Genomic DNA, 23,340 nt, shown 5'->3' with positions numbered 1-23,340 from the left:
GTAAAGTTGTAGCATTGTTATGAACAAAGTCTAGTCCAATGTGGTTATCAAAGTTACACAAGTAGTTATTTGGCTGACAAGAGTTATTGAGTCGAGAACAAGTAATAGAGTCAGTTTAATTTGGGATATAGATCGAGTAGTGAATGTGAGAACGGTTTCATCAAAAGAGATAGTGGTATGTGATTTAGCGATTATGCTTATTGTCGAGTACGGATTTGATTTCTCTAATTTTTCTTTTTAAGTCTGAGTTTCTCGTCCTCATTCTTATTTTCAATATTTAGGTAGCTAAAGTTTGAAAAGATTTGGAATTCTAGTTTGTTTTAAGTAATGGTTCAAACGTGGCTAATTGTTAGTTTCTTCAAGTTTATTGTCACCGAGGAGGACTGTGGTGAGATCGATAAGATCTCTCCACCCTTAACGAGTTCTCATATTCGATCCCATTGAGTAGAGAAAGCTTACATAAGTAGTGTTTCTCCCTTAATGTACCATATGCGGCATGAATATGAATTAATCCTCACATTCAGTCCACTTACATTTTTAGGTGTGTGACAAGATGTCATATTACAAAACAAAACTTTCAAAAGAACATCATTAAGTTACTGAAAAAAATTACAATAACAAATATGAACTAACAAGAACTTGTCTCATTAAATTTTCAGTGAATCCAACTCTAGGAGAACTGAGCTCGAAGATGTTCAATCACTTTCTTATCCAATTGAAAACCTTTAACAAGAACATCATCAAGAATTGGTGGATTTGAGCCAAAGAGTTGATAAGGGATCATGTGTACTCCAGGATTTTGGCTATTGAAACTACTCAAATGTGTTGCATTTGTGGTTCCCATATTGTATTGAATGTGAACCATACTTTGTGGGATCACAAAAGCATCCCCTGGATGTAAGATCTTATCGAATAGCCTCGATTTGAAAGGATTTCGTGTATCAGGAACAACAAATCCAACATAGATAGTACCTTCCAATACCAGTATTAGCTCTGTTGCTCGAGGATGAATGTGAGGTGAGATTAATCCAAATGGTTCAAGATCAGCACGAGCCATCGAAATGCCTAGAGTGTTGAGTCCTGGCATTCGATTTACGTTCAATGCATTCACAGAAAAACCAAGATTTGTTGGTGTTGGCATTCCACTTACATTGAAACCTGATGCATAGAAATCATCTGCATTTGCTAGCTTTGCGTCTTTGCAAAACCTTCCATTCACAAAAACTGCAAAACACATGAATCAAACAGAACAACATTACAAACATATCCAATGTAATCCCACAAACTAGAGTCTGGGGTGCGTAGCATGTATGCAAACGTTACCTCCCCCTTCATGGGGTAAATAGATTGTTTCCTATAAACCTTCGACTCAAAAAAGAAGTGTAATAAAAACATGATAGACAAGAAAACAATAACAACAAATTAGCAAGATAAACAAAGCAAATAAAGTGACAGTTATAATACTAGGTAATACATCAAAAGACGAGACTAGCTCCCTACCTCTTCCTCGTAAAAGTACTCCAACACACGGCTACCTACTACCTATTTTGTCCTAATCTAGTATTCCTCGACCTCCAAACCTTTATATCTAAAATTATATCTTGTGTAAGATGAAAATGTGCCAAGTGTAAAAAAATATTACTAACTAACCTGCTATCACAAATTAAACTAGATCGTTCCACTACCCACTAAAAAGCAAATGGCGGCGGACAATTCTGGTAGCTAAACAACAAAATCTATTGCTAATCTTATTTAAAACAACGAATTATAAAAAATTCCTATCAACTACTACGAGTTATCTAGCGATAGATTAGGAATGAATTTCTAACAAAGTATTACTTTTTTTTTTTTAATTGTCAGTGTATATAACTTAAATCCGAAAAACTCCACAAAATAAAATAAAGATAGGTAAGTGATTAATTACCTGCAGAATCATTGGAATCTTGAACAGCAACACATAGATCTTGAAGAGGATCAAGATCATAAGCAGAAACAAAGGAACAAAAGTAAACACTAAACACTACACTAATTAAAATCAACAAAGCCATTTTCATTCTAATGATAAATAATTTGGCTACTAATCACTAACCACTCAAGAGTTATTATTGGAAATTTTTATAGTAGAGATCAGAGTTATATAGTACTTTAAAAAAAAAAGCAGTCAAGATTTAGTTTCAAGAATCTAATGCTTTTTAAGTTTTCAAGAAAGTGGTCAACATCATCATGAGTGTAATCCGATTGGATTAAAAGTTGGTCAAACTTACTTTTAAGTCAATTTTTTATTTTTAGAAATATTTGACTAATATCAAAATAACTTAAATTAAGTCAAAAATAACTTAAAATAAGTTAAAAATCAAAAATAGATTCCTCCTACTTTTTATTTTTTAATTTAAAAATTATTTAAACTTGATTTTTTATTTTTAACTTAATTTATTTTTTTTAAGTCATACTCGAAAGTCTTTTTCTAACAATATAGATTTTTTTTTCTTTCATATTTTATCTGTGTGGCTTGAAATGAATGAAGAAATGGGTAGTAGGGTACAATGATTTCATAGATAGAAATATCTTTTGCCGACCAAAAAACACATACAATGTCATTATAAGTGAAATTCTTTTTGCACAAGTGAAGATTTTTTTGGCCTAAGTTTAAGTTTAATCTGATTTTAATATAGATATTACACATGAAGAGAATCAAAAAGAGTTTTTGTTATAAAATAATTGAGTCTACTATCAGAGGCGAGTTCGAGATTTAAAGATTGTGGGGGCAGCATTATCTTAACGTAGGCACTAGCAAAATGTTTAATGATGATTGAGAGATAATAATTGTGTCTGATTTATAAAAAGATATGAGCAGTAGCGAAAATATAAATATATAGGTCAAATATTTTGAAATTAATCTGAGATCGCAATTATGGAAGATGTAGGTTCAACCAACTCCCAAGATGCACTTATGTTTGTGAGGGTACACAATTAAATATATATTATACACACAGATATATAAACAAATAAAATTAACAGGTGTACATATATGTATGGATTTGCCAAGAAAATTATCAATATTTCATCTCTTATTGAAATATCTAAAGCAAATCCAATCATATTTTTTGCAATATCCAACAACCAAGATGATAAATAACATGCATGAATTGTCATAATCAATATTTATAAGTTAGAAGAAGCAGGGCCGGCTTTAATATAAAGCAACTAAAGCAAAAGTCTTTAGTCCCCTTAATTATGTAGACACCTTTTTTTATTAGTCATGAATTAAAGATAGAGTAGTTTAAATGAAATCGTAGTACAATACTTTTATTTAAAAAGGGAAGAAATTAATGTTTTAATGATGATTCCAACGGTAATACAGGTAAAAATTTATTTCATTGAACGTACTCCCTTTTTAATGTAAAAATAGCAATATGAACTAAATATTTAATCCAAATCAAAAAACTTATGCGTAAGAGTCCTGACAAATGATTAATATTCAGACAGAAGTATTAAAACAATAGTTTTTCATATATTGGTATTTTTCATTACAACAATTTGGTCCTTTTATTAGGACCAAAAAATGCATTTTATTTAATCATACAAGCATATTTGATACTACTATTACATGATCATTAAGGTGACTCAAAGTCTATCATCATTGATCCACCATCCTCCTCATATTTGGACTCATATATATAATCAGGATCAGGATCAGGTTCACCGGTTATGTAATCTTTCTTGTTTGGCTGATTAGTGACAGAATTAACCTCATTATTGGTATATTTGTTGGGTTGATCACCATAAGTAAGTGTGGTAAGGACCATTAATCCAAGGAACATGTTTAGCGAACATTTGGAGGGTGACATGTTTGCAATGTTAATGTGTTTTTGTTAAACTAAAGTTCATTGTGGTCTTCTTTATAGTATCTTGTCTTGATAGGAACATGAAATTTGTGTGATGTTTTGTTTCCTTATATTGAGGAATTCACTATATAGATATGAGAAGAATAAAGTGTAAGGACAAAAAATACTTAACCGCAATCAGAGCTTAAATTAAATTGCTAAGTAATTTTAATCGTAAGAGTCACGAATTAAAATTATACCTTAAAAAAAAGCAAAATTATTAAGTTATATATGGCCTATAGCAGCGGAGGTAGCAATAGCATCAGGCACTGCACATTTTAATTTGAATGAATTAAAATGAACTAAATTAATAAATAAATCATTGTTCAACTTTGCACAAAAATTCTTTGGGCAGAGTGAGAGTGCATAATGACAGTAATAAAACTCGTTGGGCGGAAATTAGTTGAGTCAAACAGATTATTAATGACTTAGAGCTCAGCTTCGCCCAACTTTTACTAAGTTTTAATTTAATATATATTCTTATAATTTGGTTAACTACCAAATCCATTTTTGTCTTTATTCACATATCAAATAAATAAATTATTTTAATATACATAAATGATAAATAGAAAAGCGATAGGAACTAGAATAAATAATGCAATAGCAATAAATGCAAAATTTCATTGTCAAATTGGGCTAAGGTTAAATCAACCCCATTTTTAGGTTGACTATGTTATTCTTGCAATCAAGATATAAACAGAAATGACTATAATGAAGGGAAAAAATTATTGACTACAGAAAATTGTTTTCTTTAAGAATTTAATCCATTCACACTTGCTTAAGGTTTGGATTAATTTCTCCCAGGATAGAATGGAACATTGTTTTAATATATTGAAATTGTAAAATTTCAGCGAACGCACCAAACAAAATAAATCACATGATACTTATTGTTTTTCTTTTTGAAAACTTTATGCAAAGAAGAGAAGAAAAGTTTAAATTTGAAGTAAAAGATTTTATTTTTCGATGTATCAAATATGGCGAAGCCTCTAAAAATTTATAATCATCAATAGATGCGAAGGAAACGGAAGGGAAACTTTTCATTAATTGAAGGGAAGTGACTTTTTGTTCAAAGGGAACATGTTCGTTCTATGTGAATTTCAAATAATTTTGTGAATTAATAAATTATTGTTAATATTAGAAAAAGGAAATTAATTAGTAAAAATGAAAAATTAATTTTATTCAAAAAATTTATCAATCAATCACATTATTTATCGAAATCAAACATCTTACTTTTCTATAAAAGAAAAGTGATCAAGGCTACGCCCATCAGGTCAAACATCTTACTTTTCATCTTATAATTTCTTTGTTGATCCTGATATATTAATTTAAAATAAGCAGACATTTCTATTCAAACGATATAAATATTATAGTAATATACTTCTTTGGGCCGGCAAATTTGAAATATCAATACATATACCCATAGTTATCCACAATGATTTCTTTTGTTACTAAAATTTCAAAGTTTTGACCAGTATGGCTTTTTGTTTGATAGTTCAATATTGACTATACATATTTATTTATCATATAATAAAACAAAACGAAAGAGGAAAACTATGGCTGTGAAAGCATAACGAACATTGGTTATTGCATTTTAATATTTAAAAAGGGGTCCTTTTGATTCTGGATCCTCATCAAGAGTTTGTTAGGTAAGAAGGAAAATGTTTTCTATAAAAGACAAATAATTTTTTATTTATTTTCTTATGTTCGACATATGAATAAAATATTAAAACATAATATTATAAAAATATTTATATATAACCAAAACAAATAATGATATGAGGTATATTGAAGGGTAGAGATGACACAATCAACGTGGGATGTCATTTGTGGAACTTATTTTACCTACTTTCACTAGATAAGTCATTGTCCTCGTTTTAAAAGAACTTGTTTTTTTTTTATAGAAAATGTTTCGAATTCTTTTCTTGTTTGATCTAGAGCTAAGGGTCTATCAGAAATGCCTCTATCCTACAAAGGTAAGGGTAAAATTTGCATATATCCTATTTTCCCCAAACCCATTTGTGGAATTAGGTATGTTGTTGTTTCCCAAAATTTTTGCAACTAAACATGGAAAAATTGAAAAACACTGTACTTAACACACCCATAAACAGGGGTGGACCCAACCTTTTGCTAGGGGGTTCATCTGAACCCCCTTCGACAGAAAATGTTACTATTTATACATGGTCAAAATTATTTTTTATGTATATATATAGTAAATGTTGAACCCCCTTTGGTTAGTTCGTGTGTTTAGTTCTTCAAATTTTGAACCCCTTACTAAAAATCCTAGCTCCACCACTGTCCAAAAAGCTTAAGTGACTGCCAATACAATAGCATAGGTGAAATTGCATGTTAGTTAGGAGTCGTTAGGTGTGAGGTATAAGATATAATAATCTCATAAAAAAATGCAGGACAATTTAATTCCGTGTTTGATTGGAGGTATTAGGCAGTCCTAAGATTATTTATCCCACCATTTATGCCTTAGTGGTGGAATAAGTCATTCCATATACATAATGAAATAACTTATCTCAGAATGACTTATTCCTGGATAAATTGGACTACCTAATACCTCCAATCAAACGAAGGTTAAAATAGTCATGCATTTTATATGAGATTATTATACCTTATACCTCACACCAAACGACTCTTTTAAGAAACCGGAGGCTACCTGCATTTTCCTTTCTCATAACTCCCAATTAGATCAAAAGCAGAAGAGAATATGATACAATAAATGACATGAGCATTTTGTCCAGCAGTTTACATTTCATAATTTCAAATGAAACTTAGAACCATAACAACAAAGCCCCAACTAAATAACTATACCTCCAAAAACTACATAATTATTGATAAACTAACTTACAATGAAGGTATTTGACCAAGCTTTTCCAGCAACTCGCGCATCATTGAACCCTCCGATACCTATTTCCAGTCCTTGAATCATCTCCTACCTCGACTGTATTGGATGGAGGATTGCCATTCTTAGAGAACTGTGTGGCAGCCGCTCGAGCACCAGCTATTGCAGCAACAAGATTTTCAGATCGGTTGTTTACATCAGATGTACCGGAGCTACTTGGGGAGGAAGCAAGGGATCTTGGCTTCAATGAAAAAGGATCCCGCGGATTTGGAAGGGGAAATTTCACTGGAAGCGGGGGCTCAACTGGAGAAATACCTCGGATTGCAGCTTCATATATCTAGAACACGAATTAAAACGAAAAAAGTTAAATAAATTAACAATGCAACAGGAAAATGAGTTTTAAACAAGGATCAACTACAAGTGGAAATGTCGTAAATCATGTATAATAGGAAAAGATGATAAAGTTTCTCAAATTTTAATACCTTTCTTTCCAAGTTATAAACACCTTGGAACCCTCGCATCTCAAATGGTACGATAAGTTTCTACACGAGTTAAAAGGAAACTAATGATTCTTTTGCTAGAGATAATACGAAAGAAACAGATAACTGACTTCCAGATAAACCAAAATACCTGTGGTTGCTCACAAAGCCAGCAAAATTTTGTTTGTCCCTCTAGCCTTACCTGTAAGCAAAATGTATCGAATAAAATAAGAAAACATATCACACAACAAAACCAAAATACTTGAGGAATAAACTGCGTCAATGGATAGGAACAAAGAGACATTTGAAGCTCACCCCTTCGGGAATCTGATCCCAGTTGACTAGCTCGTCACATGTGACGCATCCAACTACTTCAACACAACCTGTACAAACAAAGAGTTTCAAAAGGTTTTTCGGATGACAATTAAGAACAAGTAATCTCTACGTTCAAGAAAACATAAAAGTGATCACAACTTAAGTCAAAATGAAGATGCAGAAAGTTAGATATCTTTTAGATGAAACCGAAAACCTAGACAGGAACATGTCTACAAATTTCAGATTTATCCGGCTATCGTCGATGAATTTAGTATGACATAAGCAAGAAAGAGCCGTGCAAATGCATTTGTTGATGGTGACTAGATACTGCATAGATTCATAAGTACCAATTGTGGAAAGGAAAAGGCACAATCCCATATTATCTGCCACGGAAATTAGCACCGGATGTCAAAGAGAAGCTTCTAAGGCAGAAATGGAGTACATCTAAAGACACCCCAATGATGAGTAAATTAAAAAACTGGAATTAATTGATGCAATCATGTCAAGCAACAAAATAAGTTGTCAATAAGTTTGTACCCCTCGAGCATGAGTTCTAAATAGGATATTGATCCAGCACTTCAATGGTCTGTTCAAGTAAACACGATATCTTAAGTATAGGAATCTTATCTAACTTTTTATTCCACTCAAAGTAATTTTAGTTCAAAAACAGAGGAAAGGAATTAATTAGTAAGAAAAATTATGTTGCAAGGAGTCTGTCACCTAGAAGTCTTGAAACTGGATAATGCTCAGGAAACTTGAGATCAGTTATGCCATTCACAGCATAGATTTCCCTGTAGAAGTCCTCCATTGCTTTGATAGTTTCTGGTTCTGGGATCTTACTAGCAGCATGAATCCAAAGTCGACCTTCATGAAAGAAAGAAAACATTATAATTAGATAATAAGGAATTGAATTCTAACAAGAAACAGGAAAATGTAAGATTACTCATACAAGTAAGAAAGGGATAAGTAGAGATAAACTCTTGTACTATTGCAGCCTGAAACTAAATTGAACTGGACACAAATGCAATCATACAAAGAGCGAATAGCGGAGAAAATTACGGAAAACAGAATCTACACATTTTGTTTAGCACCAACACCTTAGTGAAACTTTAAATCATATTTACGAAGAATAAAAGTCATGTGTCCCAAGAATACCCCACCATTAGGAGTACATCCATTAGAATATGACAACGTGAAGCAAATAGCGCTAGACGTGGCTTTGCAACATATACACTACCACTAGCTTCTAGAGGTGATTGAGAAGATTGTTTTTTTTTTTTTTTGGCTTTCATCTCACCCACTTTGAGCCATGCATTGCAAGTTAAACGTTGATCCACTGTTGACCCTCTGAAGCAAGAGCCTTTATTTGTCACAAATGCTCCTCATCCGTCCCATTGGGTGCAGGTGGTTCTAATGCCTAGACAACATATTCTTTCTACAGGTGACTTTCTCTAAAATTGCCTATTGACTAAATCCTACTATATGGCCACGTCATAGCCAAAAACTTATACTGCGATCATTGGACTTCATGTAATGGGAGGACGATGACAACCAAAATTAGGAAAGCATTTGAAGAAGTGGCGGAATGGCGAAACTTTCTATCAATAGGCACTTACTGTCTCAGCTGATGCACAGAGAATTAAAAGATATATCTTGGGTCCTACACTCCCACATAGCACATATATTTTGCCATCATCTTTAGAAATGATTTAGTGATATTTGACAAATCAAAAATACTAAGTATTTTGTTGTATGATTTCAGAGGAGCTGCAGTAAAGCAGGCTGGGAGTTCATCTCTTGCCCTACAGATGAGATGATGCATGCATAGCACTGACTGGATAACCATTGAAGGGCAAAAGCACACTGGAGAACTAGGATGTTTAGCCATTCTCTAATTAGAAATAGTTCACAACGAATAGTTCCAATTTAGATCCACCTTCCAAATGCTACCAAAGAGTTTTTCAGGAAGGCTAGGTGACTAGCATCTAAATGGTGAGATTGGAAATTCTGCAGCCATATTGATGGTGGCTTAGAGAGTGAAAGCAGGAACGACATTATGTTTCTCAATAGGTGCTTTGAAGATAAAGAATGACATTAGAGCTTCATTGGATCGGTGGTGAAGCACTGCAATTTTTCCTTTATCAACAAAAAAGAAGTACCTATTGTTCCTTTGTTTCCAAATCAGACAAAACTATGCAAAGGAAAGACCTTCTGGCCTTGTGAACAAACTAGTCCTTTGTAGAATTAATAAGCTGAAACAACAACTACAATAACTTACCCAATGTAGACCTAATCCCTACCTCAGAAATCCGATAGACCCTCTGCTCAAGGAAAAACAGTCCAAAGCAGTCCAGAAAAATAAGTAACGGAAGTGAAAGCATAAAAAAACATTCTGAATGGTAACTACAAAAAATAATATGATAATCGAAGTACTAGAAACAACATATAGTAATAGAAATCAGATGACAAGAAGCTATAGGAGCAATACTATGAATACTAACTGAAAGACAACCTAAATATGCATCGCCACTCTACTAAACTTGAGTTTCAGGTTAGGTGTAGCCATGTAAATCAACATAGTAGTCAAGACGAAAGTACTCTTACGTACTAAGCACAATATACATTAGAGAATGATAATGCTAAAAAAGGAAATCTCCTAATACTCTGATCACTAGATTTCTGGCCAAGCAAAACAAGGATTTTTACACATGATATGCAATCAAAGAGTTACTTCCCATTTCCCAAGGAGTGAATTTACCAAATTTAGAAAGAAAAAAACTACTGTAGCTTTTTCTGATATCAAGCAGTAATGAACCAAATAAAAACCTACACACCACTATAACTAAAATCAACTATAACATGAGACAAAGCTTACAAGTTTACACCCCCCCCTCAAACAATATTTTCTTCTGCACAGTGTACAACAGAACAAGCAACAAAAAGAAAAAGCCAAATACAGAAACAACCCTTCTAAACTTGTCCTCAGTTTTCATTTTGACACTCCATCTCAACCTTGTTTCAACCCCATTCCTCATGTACCATCTAAACACAAAATACTATACAAATGGAATTGGAGGGGAACACAAGAATTAACAAAAACATACCTAATTCAAAAACTAGATGTAACCCCCACCCTAATACTCACCATGCCACCTCATCATCATAATCAAAAAGAGTAAATTTCACCAAATTTAGGGAGTGGGGTTAAAAAGGGCAACTTTCCCAGTTTAGGCTAACAAAGATCATCAATCAACTAGATAATAGAGTAAAGTTTACAACTTTATGACCCCCCACACCCCACCCCCTTGTTAACAAGCAATAAAAAGACAAAGGGAAATCAAGAATTACCTGTAATGGGTGCAGGCCAAGATCTTCCTTCTATGCGTTTGATACCATAAACAAGCAAAGAAGCCCATGGTTGATGCATTGTCAGACATGGATTTCTGTAATTTACATCTCCTCTGTTCCTGCTCCCCATCTCTTCTTCTTCTTCTTCCGATTACTCAGTTTTTTTTCAGAAAACAGGGGAGTTTTATGAGTATTGCTGAGTGCTGATCTTGCCCTATGTCAAAAATCATGTCAAGCAATGATTTTCAAAGAATCTTAGATGCTTGTGTTTAATTTTATTTTTTTTGCCTCTCCTATCTCATAAATATTTAATTTTTGAACGTGTTAATTATTTAATAAAAAATTATAAATCAAAATATTACTAGTATCTATCCGGACTTAATTTATTTGACAAAAGTTCTCACCTTGCTAATAATAATTTGGTAGGAGTTAAAGTTATACTAACATAATTTATGAAATATTATGATATAAATATAAATACTTATGCCGCAAAAATGTATATAGATAAGTTATTTAAACATTATATATGTGTGTGTATAATTATATGATTATGTATAAGGTGTATATCAGTGTAAAAGTGTCTATAAACGTCTCATATACTTGTTATAGAAGGTTGATACATTGTATGAAAGTTTGCATATTCGGACGGAAGCTAAGCTCCCACTCACGACTCATTAAACAAGCTACACCAAGTAAGAAGTGTAGAACGGTTAGTTATTAAAGATCGTTGTATACAAGTTGTTATTGGAAAAAAAGAGAGTTATGTGGGTTTAATTTAAAAGTATGGATAACGTAGATGTAATATCTGTATTGGAATGTATATCTTTGTAAAAGTTTCAATTTTCAAATTAGAATTTCATGTGAGAAAAAATATAATTGCAAAATGTCAAGACACAAAAGCAAATGAAAGACATGTAATAATACAAATCATGTATATATATAAAAGAGAACCTTAGATCCGCCTACGTGGCGTCACCACAAACAAGAATTTCCTTTTAATTTATTTATTTCCAAAACTAGTCTTCCCCTTTCATGAAAAGTTGCCCCTTTCATGAAAAGTTGTGATTTTAATGAATAGTTGCGACTTTTATGAAACGTTGTGACTTTTATGAAAAAATGCGACTTTAATGAAGAGTTGCGACTTTTGTGAAAAAAATTGTGACTTTTATGAAAGGTTGTGACCTTTTCGAAAGGTTGCAACTTTTCGAAATAGTTGCAAGCTTTCTGATAAGGCACAATAAACATTTGTTCACACTACCCTTTGTTGTCTATTAATAGAGGATTTCCTCTCATTTTAAAACAACAAAAATTTTGAACCTCTTCTTCTTCTTCTTCACAATTAAATTAAATATTTGTGTACGTTGCTCATGTTGAGTGGCTCACTGACACCATTGCTTATGTAACAGATCCTGATATGTATTTTTACAGTCATTAATTTATGTTTATGTTATTAAGGATAAATAATAAGGTGTAATAATTTTCATTTTCCTTTACATTATCAATGTTTGTTACTACGTAATCTTGAATGTAAGATAATATAGTGTTTTAGTTTTAATATCTTATAAGGTTTAAGTATTATTTTATAAATTTCATAATATTAAATTCCCGCGCGAAGCACAAATAATTTTACTAGTTAAAAAATAATTAGAAACGACTACTAAATAACATTGCACTACTTAATAAGAAAAAGAGGAGAGAAGGAGGTTAGCCCTCACCTTTAATTTCCTATAAAAAGTGTTATAACTCGATTATCTAGTAATTTTCTACTATAATTATTGACTTTCAAATCTTTCTATCAAGATACAATTATATATGGCGCCGCTTGATCAGAAGGACAATTGGGAGCAATATGCAGGGGCAGACCTACCCTTATGTGTCAAGTGACACCGCTTCGTTGGAAATTACACTGTATATAGATGTTAAATTTTGGTTTAATAAATAAATATATATATATATAATATTAACACCTTTTAACACTAGTTAAATGTTTAGTAAATTGGTTATGACGTTATGAAAATACCTTAAGGTTTATGTGTTTTGGTCCTACTATCCTCATAATTATATTTTTTACTATAACCATTCACACCCCTTATTGACAATCATAAATTTGCTATTGACCTCGCACCTTAGATAATCCTAGGACTGTCACGGGGAAATAGTGTTATTGTTGGAGAGGCTAATAATACCATGTATCTCAAGAGAGAAAATCTCTTAACTTATAAATAATTTTCATCACATAACAATTAGGGATTAATTTGTGTTATCCATTATTGTATACCTAGCATAATGGTCACTATCATATGCTCTTGCATTATAATATTGTCATAACTACACCTTATATATACCAAAAACACCGAACAATCATACTTTATTGCTAAGCCTTAATTTGTTAATTAAAAGATTTGACTTGTAAACATCCAAAAGCTTACCTACTGTCAACTTGGCTCTAATGGGTATTAATTTTCATTAATTATTCTTTTGTGCTTACAAAGGTTGAAAATGACTCCACAAGCCTGACACTTCATTAACACTATTTATAATAAATATTCTTTTTATAAATTAGAGTTCTCGAGTTTAATTCTTAATTGAAAATATAGTCGTCTTTATACTTTATTTGAATGGTTATTACCTATTGTATATATTGTTCGTTTTATTATTTTAAATATAATATGTATTTTAATTATTATTTATATTTAATTGTATCATTTGGTCAGATTTGTTGTAATGTAACAATAAAAAGTGCATTTTTATGTAATGATCAATTTAATATAATCGTATCAGTACCTTATTTTTGTTCTCCTATTGCCCTTATTCATTAATTAATATTTAATAATTTTATTTACTCTACCTTTATTTTTCTTTTGTAATATTATAAATTTAATTCTCCAATTATTGTAAGTTCACACATTATGAAACAACGAATAAAAATACAATTTATTCAAATATTATATTCATCAAAATAATATAATACAATACATTATAAAAGGTATACACAACAACCATCAAAACAAGAGCTAATTTTATTCAAAATATAACTTTTCATAAAACTAATCTGACCCCAAAACAAATACCATAAACTATTTAAATAACCAATATTTTTTATTTTAAAAAAAATAAAGGTCATTGACGGCTAGGAAGTCTTCTTTCTTAATTTTTAAAAAAAGACATCAACATACTATATAGGTGGGTCGTTCTCTCAAGTGAGGCATCTATTCACTCTTCCTAGAGCCGCATATTTTCACTAATAAAAAAAGCAAATTCTTTATAAGTTAACGGTTAAAAATACATCTAAAAATTATCTTTTCGTCAATTTTATATTTTAAATATTCATAATTTGAATAACTATGATACTTTTATTTTTCATCGAATAACTGTAATACTAAGTTGATCTATATGTGTATCTCATTATTGAGAATAAATATTTAATCAATTTAGCATCGAATTATATAATATAAATATATATAATAAATAGTTAAGATATGAAATTTTCGAATAAATGATTTTTTTTTACCATTAATCCATTTTTTTTTCAAACACTAACCCCCTTCACTCACAACCATTAATTCTTCCAAAAAGTTGAAAATTTTGACTTCAATTCCCTCTTTCTTTTTTCTATAATAAGATGCCAATCCACTATTCTACTCCACTTTATTCTTCTTCCTCCTTTACATAATAATGCTCGAATCACTTTTGTGCACACTTAAAATAGTTTATTACCATAAAAGAAATTGTGATAGAGTGAATAAAATTATTATTTTTTAAATACGAGCTCTGGTTCTAAGTTCGAGTTTTGTATATAAAAAAATCATTGTAAAAAAGGGTTTGCCCAACACTACGGGGCGTAAATTTATCATAGTTGGATTTCAATACGGATATAATATAGAAAATAAAAAGTTCATCAAGTACACGTGTCGCTGTATCTTTCTACCAAGAATTGAAAATAAATGGACTTATAGTAGTGAAATATAAACATTCTTGGTTTTGTTCTTGTGCTTCATCAAAATCTTGAAAAAATACAATTTTTGTTGGGTTTTATTAATGTCGAGGAAGAAGGTTATGGATTCTTTTTCTTTAGATGATATAATCAACCGTTTACTTGAAGTTCGTAATCGACCAGGGAAACAAGTTCAGCTATCTGAGGCTGAAATTAGGTATCTTTGTCTTGAGTCTAAAGAAATTTTCTTGAAGCAGCCTAATCTTCTTGAGTTGGATGCACCAATAAAGATCTGTGGTACTTTACTGAACCCCCTTTTTGATTTTGCACTGTTTTGCTTTAATGTAATTTTGAGTTTTTTTGAAGTGGGGTTGAGTTTATTGATGCATTTGTTAAAGTGGGTTGGTTTGATTTTGTATAAAAATTGAGTCTTTGAGTTGTTCTTGGACTTTTTAGAAAGGTAATATTGGTTGTTGACATGAATGAAATGAACTTAATTAGGGATTCATGTGAAGAGGGTTGAGCACCATGACAAAAACATTAGGTGACTTTTTTCCATATGTTTTCTAGTCTTATTGGATAGAGTTATCTGATAACTAAGTGCTAACTCTGATAATTGTTGCTGGTGGGAGGTGACAACTGACAAGTATCCCATGGAATTAGTGGAGGTGTGCGCAAGCTGGCCTGAACATCATGTTAATTAAGAAAAGAATTGGGGATTCATATAGCCAATCTCGACTTGTTTGGAACTGAGGCGTAGTTGTTGTTTTATTTTGTTGGTTGTTTGACAGGAATTTGGTTATGATCTGGTGCTTGAGACCTGCTTTGGTAGTAGTTAGGGACTTATGGTTCATTCTGTTGCTTCAAAATCAGAATTTTTAGTGTATCTGGCTAATAGTTTCATTCAATTGAACCATACCAGTTTTAAAAGCTCTGAAATTAGCCTTTACTTATGATCCTTTCCCTAATTTAGCATCTTGAATAGTTCTTGCTTCATGCTATCTACCCGAGCCAGTGAAAAAAGACTATCTTTTTGGTGTTAAGTCCGAGGGAAGGTAGATGCTCACCAAGAGACAGCTTGATTTACTTCACTTCTAGTCTAATTCCGGAGGGTCTTCAAATGCTATTGTATGGCTGCTGTATTTCTTTTTACTTCAAATTCTCCTCTCTTTTTCTCCCAATGGAGCAAAGTATTATTTAATTGGCTGTTTGGCACTAAGTGAGTGCTTATATGTACGTTGTTTTAGATAACAAAAGCTGAAGGGGACGTCCTGCAGTTTCTGTAGAGTGTGAAGGAACTCAAAAACTCTATCTAGATTGTATGCATCTCTCAAGTTAGTCCAAAAAGCTAATAAGTCCAGTCATTTGTATTTGAGTGTTTGTGGAGCTACTGCTGTTCCTTAAAACAGACGACCCTTCCTTTCCTTCCGATATTACCTGATAGGATGCAGGCACTTATAGACTATAGTACATCAGAGAGTCTTGATGCACTATAATACTGAGCTTTATTTTTAATGCATGTAAATACTCTCCAAATGGGGATGCAACTGATTTATGGAATTCAATTTAAATAATTGTGTGGTTAACCTTTTGCGAGTTCAAAATGCTATCAGTCATCTCGAGATTTACCATTTTTCTGATCATAAGTTTGTCAACTAATCAAGTGCTTATGCGAATTGTCATAATTGTTAACTCTTTTTTGGGGAACAGATCTTCCATAAGTAGCATACGTTCTTTTAGAAAATAAGTAACAATTGTGTGAAAAATGATTAACTAAATTCAAAGTGATTCATTCAACTGGTATTTTCTGTCTTGCTGTTATGAAATGGAAGTAAAAGCACTGGCTACAAAATACACTGACCTATTCTTAGACAGCAATTGATCAGTGTGGTTCGATGTCCTTAATCCCTGTGCATTAAACCATAAGAAAAGACTTGATCAGAGTGTTGGAGCATTTTCGAAGTCACTTTTTGAGGGGTGAGAATAAAATTATGCCCCCAAGGCTAGGTGGTGTTTGTTTGTTTCAGGCCAGTACATAAAACCATTAGAAAAAGCTAAATCAGAGTGTTGCTTCCCAGGCTAGGCGGTGTATAGTTTGGGTTGTGGGATGTCTACCTCATACCAACTTTAATGGTCTTATATAATCAGAACAAAACCAAATAAGGAGTATTAAAAAAGGAAAGTTGTGTTCTTGTAGTTTCTGCTCAGTTTCTTTTCGTTTACCAGTATTTACGAACTCTTTTTCTCTTCTAACATCACATTTTGTTTAAAAGTGAACATTCAACAAAGAGATTTAGAAAATGAAAAAGAGAGAAATATACTTAGCAATTGGAAGTCATTAAGAACATAGTATATGTTAAGAGTATCTACTTTGTGGTTATTAATTTACAAAATGAATACCAAACAGAACTATTAGCTTTCACGTGTGAAAACCAAAATCAAGTACCCAGAAAGTGCAGGTCTGCCTAATACTGAAAAGGCTTGTGAAAGGGGGTTTCTGAATGGCATGAACAGATACTATGAATACTATTTGTCCATTTTTCTCTTCTTATTATCTTCTTCCTAGTAGAAAACCTCGTAAATCCTTCCTCACCAAGAACAATGTCATAGCAGTCTAACTTCAAGAATTTTGTTGAAAGTTGAATCATCCATATCTGCATCCCATATCTAACTGAATCTGTCTGTGAAAGCATCAGTTCATCATTCACAAGTCACTGAGACTGCACTTTTGTACATTTCGTCTGCCTGAAAGTGCTTTCTCAGAAGATTCAAACTCACTATATCCAACTTTTGCTCATATCATTGCTTCTAATTCTCGTTCTTGAGGCACCAACATTTGGTTGTATTACAACCTTTTAAGATTAAAATACATGCTGAAACATTCTTGCTATTTCTCGCTCTTGCCCCTTTTTTTATGGTGAAGAAAACATGACTTCCTATCTAATTCTTTTCATGGTGCCATATTTGCTAGGGGATATTCATGGTCAGTATTCTGATCTACTGAGGTTATTCAAATATGGTGGATTACCTCCTAGATCCAATTACCTATTCTTGGGCGATTATGTGGATCGTGGGAAGCAAAGTCTGGAAACAATATGCCTTATGTTTGCATATAAAATAAAGTATCCTGAGAACTTTTTCCTTTTGAGGGGAAATCATGAATGTGCTTCCATTAATCGTATATATGGATTCTATGATGAGTGCAAACGAAGGTTCAGTGTTCGATTGTGGAAGATATTCACAGAAAGTTTTAACTGCCTGCCTGTGGCAGCTCTGGTTGATGAAAAGATATTGTGCATGCATGGTGGACTCTCCCCCGACCTTCATCATCTTGATCAGATACGGAACCTCCATCGACCAACTGATGTTCCAGAAGCTGGACTGCTTTGTGATCTTTTATGGTCAGATCCTAGTAGGGACGTTAGAGGGTGGGGAATGAATGATAGGGGTGTTTCCTACACATTTGGTCCGGATAAGGTGACAGAGTATCTTCAGAAGCTAGATCTTGACCTCATTTGCCGTGCCCATCAGGTTTAAACTGAAAATGACTTCCAGAAGTAGTCGTTTTTTCTTTCCTTTGTTTCTTTCTTTTCGGAGTTTTGTTTTTTAAATTCTATTGGTTATTTGTACTTAATATAGGTCGTGGAAGATGGGTACGAGTTTTTTCGCTGACAGACAGCTAGTGACTATATTCTCAGCCCCTAATTATTGTGGAGGGTTTGACAATGCTGGTGCCGTGATGAGTGTGGATGAGACACTGATGTGCTCTTTCCAGATATTAAAGCCTGCAGAGAAGAAGCCTAAGTTTGGATTTGGAAGCACTACTAAAAATGGAATTTCTCTGACCAAAACTAAGGTAACTTTTTTTTTTTTACTGAAAACTTTTTGTTATGCAGAAAAAGCAAGACGTCGTTAGTTTATTGATCCAATTGGTTTGTAATATTGTTTTATTATTATGAGAAAGAGAAATCACCATCCACAAAAAGTTCGGAGGTCTAAGTATAATGTTGTAGTATAAGTACTTCAAATGATTTTAATCCTAAACACAACTCCGGGAGGATTAGTTGTTGAACATTGAATCACTTTGGACGTGTAAGATATGGGATGCTGGGTTGGGGTTTGATTAACTCATTGATCTTTCTGTATTTGAAGTACTAGGCCCCGCTTTCAGTGTCTAGGTTACACAAGTGTGTTCCGAGTTCCAACATGATGATCTGTTTGGATCTCGATCCATGATCGTCATTTTATTAGTTCTGATGACTGGATCTATTTGCATCACTACATAGCCTTCGATAACCCCTTAAGTTCTTTACTCTTCTCTCGGTCTTCCTGAATCCACAGTTCCAACTTTCTAAATCACGCTAGGTTAAGAAAATAAAAGATTCTCGTTGTTCTTACCAAAATCACATTTTATCAGCCTTGAAGAGTATGCAAGCATTTTGGAAATCTTTTCCCCAGTCATTAATATATGTCTTAGTAGGAAACACTTTGCAATTCTCGCGATGTTGGATCAATAACGTTATGTGAATCATCGCCATGCAGGCTACTTCAGGAATTTCTGTACAAGTCATCTTAGGATCCGATTAAAGTTACTCCTATAGTTTTTTTTCCTGCATTACATGTCTTGTGATCTCAGTTTCCTAATCCAGTCAAGGTAGTAATAACGAAATCGTGTTAGTTTCATTCTGCTGTTGGTTCTTTCTATTCTTTTCAATGCCCTCATATTACTGCTTAACATTAACATCTAATTTTTTTGCAGTCATTTCTGGGTAAAATGGGATGAAATAAACCCAACGCTTCATTCTTATCGATCACCTCAGGTAGCTCCGTGACATGAATCCTTGACAGATGTTTGGCTCGGGTTGGAATCATCGAAGAAGAGTTTGAAGACGAAGATACCTAAGCATGATAGGCATTTAACAGTTCTGATTGTTTTGTTTTGTATAATATAAACCAAAATCTGGTGAACATAATGACTTCTTATGAGTCACTCACCAGCATGAAAGATTTACTAACCCTTTCAACTCTTTTATTTGTGTAAAATTAGGGGTGTAAATGAGTCGGGGCTGTTCGTGAACTAAAGTTCAGCTCAAGCTCGTTTAATGAAACGAGTTGAGCTGAACTTGTGCTCGCCTTTCATCTTGAATAGTAATCGAGCTGAACTCAACAAAACTCAGGCTTGTTTGTTAGTTCATAAACATTTTACATTTCAAAGGTATGTACTCTATCCGTTTTTGTCATCTCCATCTGGTGTTCAGTACCCATATTAAAAACCGACTAAATCAAGGGGATAACAGTCCCCCTAACAAAGGCGATTATGTATTTAATGGAATTTGAACTTGAGATTTTTAAATACGTACCTCATGCGTACGATTTATAGTTATCAAATTTGTGGGTCAAAAATCCATTTGATATAGGTATGGACATTAAATAATTTTGGCTAATTCAGCTGACTTTTGACTTTTACAATTAATGTATTTAATTTCTTGTCTTCAACAAAATATCTTAGACATAAAAAGTACGTGGTAGGGGAAATATATTTTAGGAAAATAAGTAATTTTTTTATTTTTTATTTGTATTTGTGCAATATACATAAACGAAAAATATATAATATAGATAAATTAGATGAACAGTAGGGGTTGGAGTGAAAACAAGTTTCACAAAGTTATTTCACATTAATTGTGTCCTCTCTCGTTTTCACCTTTAACACATGTTATCTTTACTCTCACCCCTGTTGCCCTATCCCACTACCCTGCACCGTATGTACCTCACTTTCCATAGGTTTATCTAAATTATTACGAATATTTTTAAGATAATTATATTTTTTACTTACATACTACTTTTGTCCTTATTTACTTGTCAAATATTTTCTAATTTGATGTCCCTTTTTACTTGTCATTTTTATAAATTAAAAAAAGATAATCTATTTTTTCCTATTTTGGCCCTTTTGTGGGCTTTTATCGAGGAAAGCAGGCTTGATAGGGCCAAGTCTTCATTTGTAGGACTTTGATGGTTCATGTCATTCATGTAGGCTTGGGTCTTTCATTCGGGCCCTATTGGGGCACCCTGTGGGCCAATGCGTATAAGCTTGGGCTTTCTTAACGTGGCTCATTTGACGACTCAGTACATGGATGTCACGAATCTATTGGCATAGAATATGGAATCTTTTCTACGTAAGCTGGTTGTGCAAAGTTTGTTTGTTCATACAGGCAGTGTGATTTTGGGATCTTTTGTTTGCTCCGCAAGGTAGTCAGAGCTAGCCAGTTTTTCATTAAACAGGCATGATAGTCTTCAACTGCACAACTTATACCCTCAATTTATGAACATTGAGTTAATTTTTTGAAAAATGTAGTGAGCAGTGTTTTCAAAAACGTTTTTGGAGCTAGTTTCGGGGCGGGGCGTACCAAAAATGCTCTGGGGCGTAAATTAAAGACGTAAGTTCTATAATTTGAGACGTAAGCTCGAGCATAAAAACGTAAGTCCTGGGCATAAAAACGTAAGTCCTGGACGTAAAAACGTAGTCCCAGTCGTTTTTAATTTATTTTTGTGAACCTTTTTTGCTTTAAATCATATTTTTTATTATTGGTGTAATGATATTTCTCAAATAGTAATTATAATACTTTTTTTACATTATGATTATTAATATTTATCTCAAATAAAAATCATAATATAATTTCTATTCATTATAGGTTATTTATAAAAAATTATTTGTAAAATCATTGTTTACTTTTGCTTATTTTATTAGTAATAAAATAATAAAATTGAATATACAAGAGTCTATGCCTAGTAGATCCATGAGACTTACGCCTTGCTTCGTACTGTATAAAATGCCTCGCCTCACGCTCCCGCCTTTTAAAACACTGATAGTGAATAAATAAATTTGAAATTTTGTCAATTAATAAGGTTAAAATGATAAACTGCCTTTACCAATCAAGTAAAAAGGAACGAAGGGAGTATTAAACATTTTTAAAAAAAAAAATTGTAAAAAATATTTTCCTTCTTACCCAACACAACTATAGAGTATGATAAAGATTATTAACTAAAGCATGATTTCGTTGATTATTTTTTTTCTTTCTTTTCCCATTTGTCTTTCCAATTCAACTTGAAAGATGCTCCAAACTAGAAATTTGCTCCATCATGGGAAATTAAAAAAGGCTTGACTGCCTACTAACTGAATACTCTAGTCCTCGACTTCCATTCTCTCTTATCTAGTTATTCTAAGGTTATGTATTCGATGAACTGAAGATATGACATTTACTTTTATCTAATCATTAATTCTCGGTAATTCTTTTTCAATATAATACGTACCTCTATTTTTCTCAAATCTATCAGTGTCGACGTAACCTCTCGCAGCTCCGCACACATCTATCAGCATATAACATGATAGAATTTCACGCGTCAAACTTCAAACTTCAAACTTCGCCGTATCAGAGTATTTTTGTAATGTTTTAACTAGATGTATTTTTTATCTAAATTTTACTTCGATAATAATAGTTGATTATTTCTCAATTACATTTCAACGACACTTAGTCTTTAAGTACCGATCCAAAAAATGGCTAGCACACCTAATTTTGCCGTTATTTTTGACATCACTATAGAGTCATGACTAAATTTAAAAAAATGTATCTACATTAATTGATCATTGATGAAAATGGGAATAAGTCAAGAACATTAAAGTGAAAGCTAGTATATAGCTGGGGTAAGGGAAGGGATGAAGAATTTGACTAAAAAAGTCTTATTTTCATATTTTTTTTTGTTTGTCTCAGTTTTTTGATAATCGTATTAGAATTTGACTGAATTTGATTTTGCATATTACATAATATTTTTTATTTTTAAACATTTGAACATGAAATCACTGATTAAAAGTAAAGGCATTTCGATCATTTCATCACCACCTAAATGACTCAAGTTGACTAAAAGTCTATATAAATCTACATGTGAGTAAAGACAGGGGTTTTTCCAATTTCCCTTTAGCATTTAATTTGTTTCCATCTCTAAGTTTCTTCTTTTACTGGAATTCAAAATACCGTGGAATTTTGGTACATTTTGGGACCATTAATGTTAGATTTAGAGTCTCTTAAAAAATTAGAAAAAAATGAATTTAGATGACTTTTAAGTTAAAAAATAATCGTAATAGAAATAGTATTTACTTAGCATTCGTTATCCTCATTGATGAGGGTTTAATTCTCCTTCGACACTTCTAATTAAGTATTTTTTCTTAAATTTGAAATTATCAAAAACTCATAAATTTTATATTCTAAATCCGTTTAAATAGTACTATGTCTTTCTATCTACTTTGAGTTGTCTTTTATAGCTACTATTTTTTACTTTTAGACACCATTGGTTCCCATACCTTGCTTTATCTCAATTTTCCAATCCCTTTCTCCATTTATTTCATTAATATTTTCAACTTAAGTTCGATGTATTAATCTTGTTCGTTTTGATTCGATCTCTTTAAGTTATATATCTCAAATACTTTTAGACCTCATAGTTATGTCTCCTTATATTAGACTTGGTAAAGTCGTCTCTAAC

General features: G+C 32.4%; 2 protein-coding genes and 1 pseudogene across 5 annotated transcripts in view; 1 reads left to right on the top strand and 2 right to left on the bottom strand.

Annotated features, from left to right (window-relative positions):
* Positions 1-498: 498 nt before the first annotated feature.
* The window catches only part of LOC125825643 (germin-like protein subfamily 1 member 7), a 318,424-nt gene continuing 295,582 nt past the window's right edge, over positions 499-23,340 (bottom strand). For 2 of the 3 annotated variants that reach the window (XM_049504969.1, XM_049504970.1), the window contains exons 2-3: positions 1,925-2,051; positions 499-1,224 (exon numbers count right to left, since the gene is read on the bottom strand). In XM_049504969.1, the coding sequence (XP_049360926.1) occupies positions 671-1,224; positions 1,925-2,048 (678 nt within the window). In that variant the 5' untranslated portion in view covers positions 2,049-2,051 and the 3' untranslated portion in view covers positions 499-670. Of the gene's footprint in view, positions 1,225-1,924; positions 2,116-23,340 lie in introns of those variants that run through there. The other variant, XM_049504968.1, reaches the window with a different exon arrangement.
* On the bottom strand, positions 6,552-11,181 carry LOC125825640 (uncharacterized). The gene is made up of 6 exons (XM_049504964.1): positions 10,875-11,181; positions 8,247-8,390; positions 7,527-7,594; positions 7,363-7,413; positions 7,215-7,274; positions 6,552-7,069 (listed from the first exon to the last, which is right to left on the bottom strand). Exons 1-6 carry the CDS (start codon positions 11,002-11,004, stop codon positions 6,779-6,781), a joined length of 744 nt encoding a protein of 247 aa, XP_049360921.1. The 5' UTR covers positions 11,005-11,181; the 3' UTR covers positions 6,552-6,778.
* Positions 14,840-19,591, top strand: LOC125825632 (serine/threonine-protein phosphatase PP1 isozyme 2-like; annotated as a pseudogene). The gene is made up of 4 exons (XR_007442876.1): positions 14,840-15,105; positions 17,780-18,339; positions 18,448-18,664; positions 19,568-19,591. The product of XR_007442876.1 is annotated as a serine/threonine-protein phosphatase PP1 isozyme 2-like (transcript).

This window comes from Solanum verrucosum, unplaced genomic scaffold (genome assembly GCF_900185275.1).
Source record: "Solanum verrucosum unplaced genomic scaffold, falcon-dt-bn FXZP01000298.1, whole genome shotgun sequence".
In the NCBI taxonomy this organism is placed as follows: Eukaryota; Viridiplantae; Streptophyta; class Magnoliopsida; order Solanales; family Solanaceae; genus Solanum; species Solanum verrucosum.
Note: the sequence above shows the minus strand (reverse complement) of the source record. Positions and strands in the feature narration are given on the sequence as shown.